The sequence below is a fragment of the Penaeus japonicus genome, unplaced genomic scaffold (assembly GCF_977035675.1).
Source record: "Penaeus japonicus unplaced genomic scaffold, GWHDUDI00000001_assembly GWHDUDI00000033, whole genome shotgun sequence".
NCBI lineage: Eukaryota > Metazoa > Arthropoda > Malacostraca > Decapoda > Penaeidae > Penaeus > Penaeus japonicus.
In genome coordinates this window covers 12,394,776-12,397,275 of record NW_028234435.1, presented here as the reverse complement: position 1 = coordinate 12,397,275, position 2,500 = coordinate 12,394,776, and the positions used below count along the sequence as shown (strand labels likewise).

Genomic DNA, 2,500 nt, shown 5'->3' with positions numbered 1-2,500 from the left:
CACACACACACACACACACACACACACACACACACACACACACAAACAAACAAAACAAAAGAAAAAAATAATAATAAAAATGGTCACCAGTTCGGCTCCCATTCCAATTCCACGGAAAGTTGTGACGGAGACAAGCGGTTTTCCGTGTTTCCGTTTGACATTCCGCACTGCCTCTCCTCTCTGCTATAGTATCACGATTTACACGAACAAATATCCCATGTCTACATACTAAGAAACCAGAAGAATAACTAAACAAATAAATAAACAACCAACAAAATCTGCAACGTAGCCTCGGACAAGATCATAGTCGACTCCCCGGTCCGTCGCCTCGCCATTCCGAATGAGACTTCGAGCGACATGTGGCACCCTTTCCTTCCTTTCTCGATGTGACACCGTTTGTCCTGGCACTCAACGGCAAGTCTGAGGCGGCGTTCGGTCAGTGAATGTCCTACCTGTTCCTCAAGGAGAGCTATCAATAAACACACACAGACTGAAGATGATATCCAACTATTCATCCATCTTGGATTTTGTCGAAGGAAGAAACGAGGGCGGTTAGTAAATGAGTGGTGTTTATATATTTTTTTTCTTTTCTTTTCTTTCGCTTGTTTCAGTCCTTTACGAATTGGTATTATTCTTTTTTCTCGTTTCATAATTATTCATACTCTTTTGTATTTCTTTCTTTATTGCATTATCTCGTTTTTTTTATTTATTTTTTTTCCTTCAGGACACGATTCCTTCATTGATAAGTACCTCTATGATACATCGGTGAAAGCTATTTATATACTGCATTAGAAACCCAGACTATTGGCTTTCTATATTAGATATTACTCAGTGAAACATTAGTATTTAATGATAAATATAACGCTGAGGTAAAAATGATAAGCATCTTAGAGGTTGATTCATGAACCGGTCGGGTTCATACGTACAGAGCGTCGACTTGTTTTAATAACAGATTAATTGGCATGTGTTGCGAAATGATAACTTATCTTTTTATACCCTCGAATTCATTCAATGTTTATACTTGTATGTGAATGTATGTGTCTTATTTATCTTTTATTTTACTGATGTATTTAGCCCCATGTGTGTATAGATGTATTTCATTGTAGTCATTTTGGAAATTTGTTTTATCTATTTTATAATTAGATGAATGATAATAGGATTTTTTTTTTCAGTGTGATTTATTTTTCTATTCAGAAGCAGGATATGTGTCATGCCTACTAGCCGGGGCTCCTTTCCACAACGGTCATGTTTATTTTCCCATTATTGATGTTACCTTTCAGTGAACATAGGCAACGGGGAATTCAACCACGGAAATATCATAAGTGCGTCCATATGTGTGTGTGTTTATGTGCTCGTGTGCCAGTGCATGTTTTTTTACGCGGATGAATAGATTAAACAAACATTCACACACACACACACACACATACAGAGAGAGAGAGAGAGAGAAACAAAGCGCGCGCGCGCTTTCATTTCCTTTTATATTTCCTAGATAATTTTTTACGAGGTGTCTCGATAATTTAGTGCGTTTCGTCATTATGTAACGTCAATGTATTTTTTTTTTTTTTAGATTCTCATAGAAAGACTATCATAACCGTAACGAAAGGCTCTCTTCCGTCACGAAGCTTTTCCTACAATTCCATCGGTTAATAGTAATGGAGAGCCCTATCATTCAGATAAACCTTCAGCGGATTTATTAATTGTTGGGAAGGTTTAGGCGAAGGTCAATTAAACAAGGTTTATGACCAAATGAGTTAGAGGAAACTTTTAGTCTCACTTTTTTTTTTTTTTTTACAGATTATTCTTTTTTTTAGTTTGTTTTCGTCATTTTAAGTTGAGTAATATTTTGACTTAAACACGCAGCCAGTTCTTGGTGTCAGAGCATAGGATCTCACCGACGGCCTGGAAGGGTTAGAATTCGTTCTTCTTACTTTATGTTCCGTTCTTTGGTCAGTGAAGAATTATGAATAGTGGGATGAATATATTCTTACATATCGCATTCACTTCATCCTCCGCTCCCCTATGGAAGATGTGGGTTGCCTGCGCCTAGATAACTTTCCTTCTGTAATTCAAGTGGGTCCTTCTCCCTTATTAAAGATCAGCATAGTCATCGGAGAACAGGTCGATTCTAGTGTAGTTGAACACGGGTTTGTACCAGGCTGCTTTAGTGTCAGCTCCCAAACGTTCAATGCTGACAGAGGTGCCTTCAACGTGCCAGTGAGGTGAGGTCCCTAGACAGTTATTCCAAACAGCAGTGGGTCACATTGCTCAAAACTGCTTGATCATTCAAGGACTAGCTCCTCCAGTACCCAGATCCACATAGTCTGAATACTCTTCATTACAAATACCTTATATTTCGAATAGGTTCAGAATCGATCATTGGTTCGAAACCCATGATGAAGTCCCACTCGCAGGCACGCAAACGATTTTCTTAACCCGTTCTCCTAATATCTTATTATCTAAACGCCATTCGGCCCCATTGCTGCTGATAATAAGACTTGGC

The 2,500-nt window shown here is 38.4% G+C and overlaps 1 protein-coding gene across 1 annotated transcript in view; it reads left to right on the top strand.

Moving 5' to 3' along the window:
• The window catches only part of LOC122261946 (uncharacterized), a 7,048-nt gene that overhangs the window by 171 nt on the left and 4,377 nt on the right, over positions 1-2,500 (top strand). Inside the window, exon 1 of the mRNA XM_043029796.2 lies at positions 1-551. This exon is cut by the window's left edge and continues 171 nt beyond it. Within this exon, the coding sequence (XP_042885730.2) occupies positions 497-551 (55 nt within the window). The 5' untranslated portion in view covers positions 1-496. The remainder of the gene's footprint in view (positions 552-2,500) is intronic.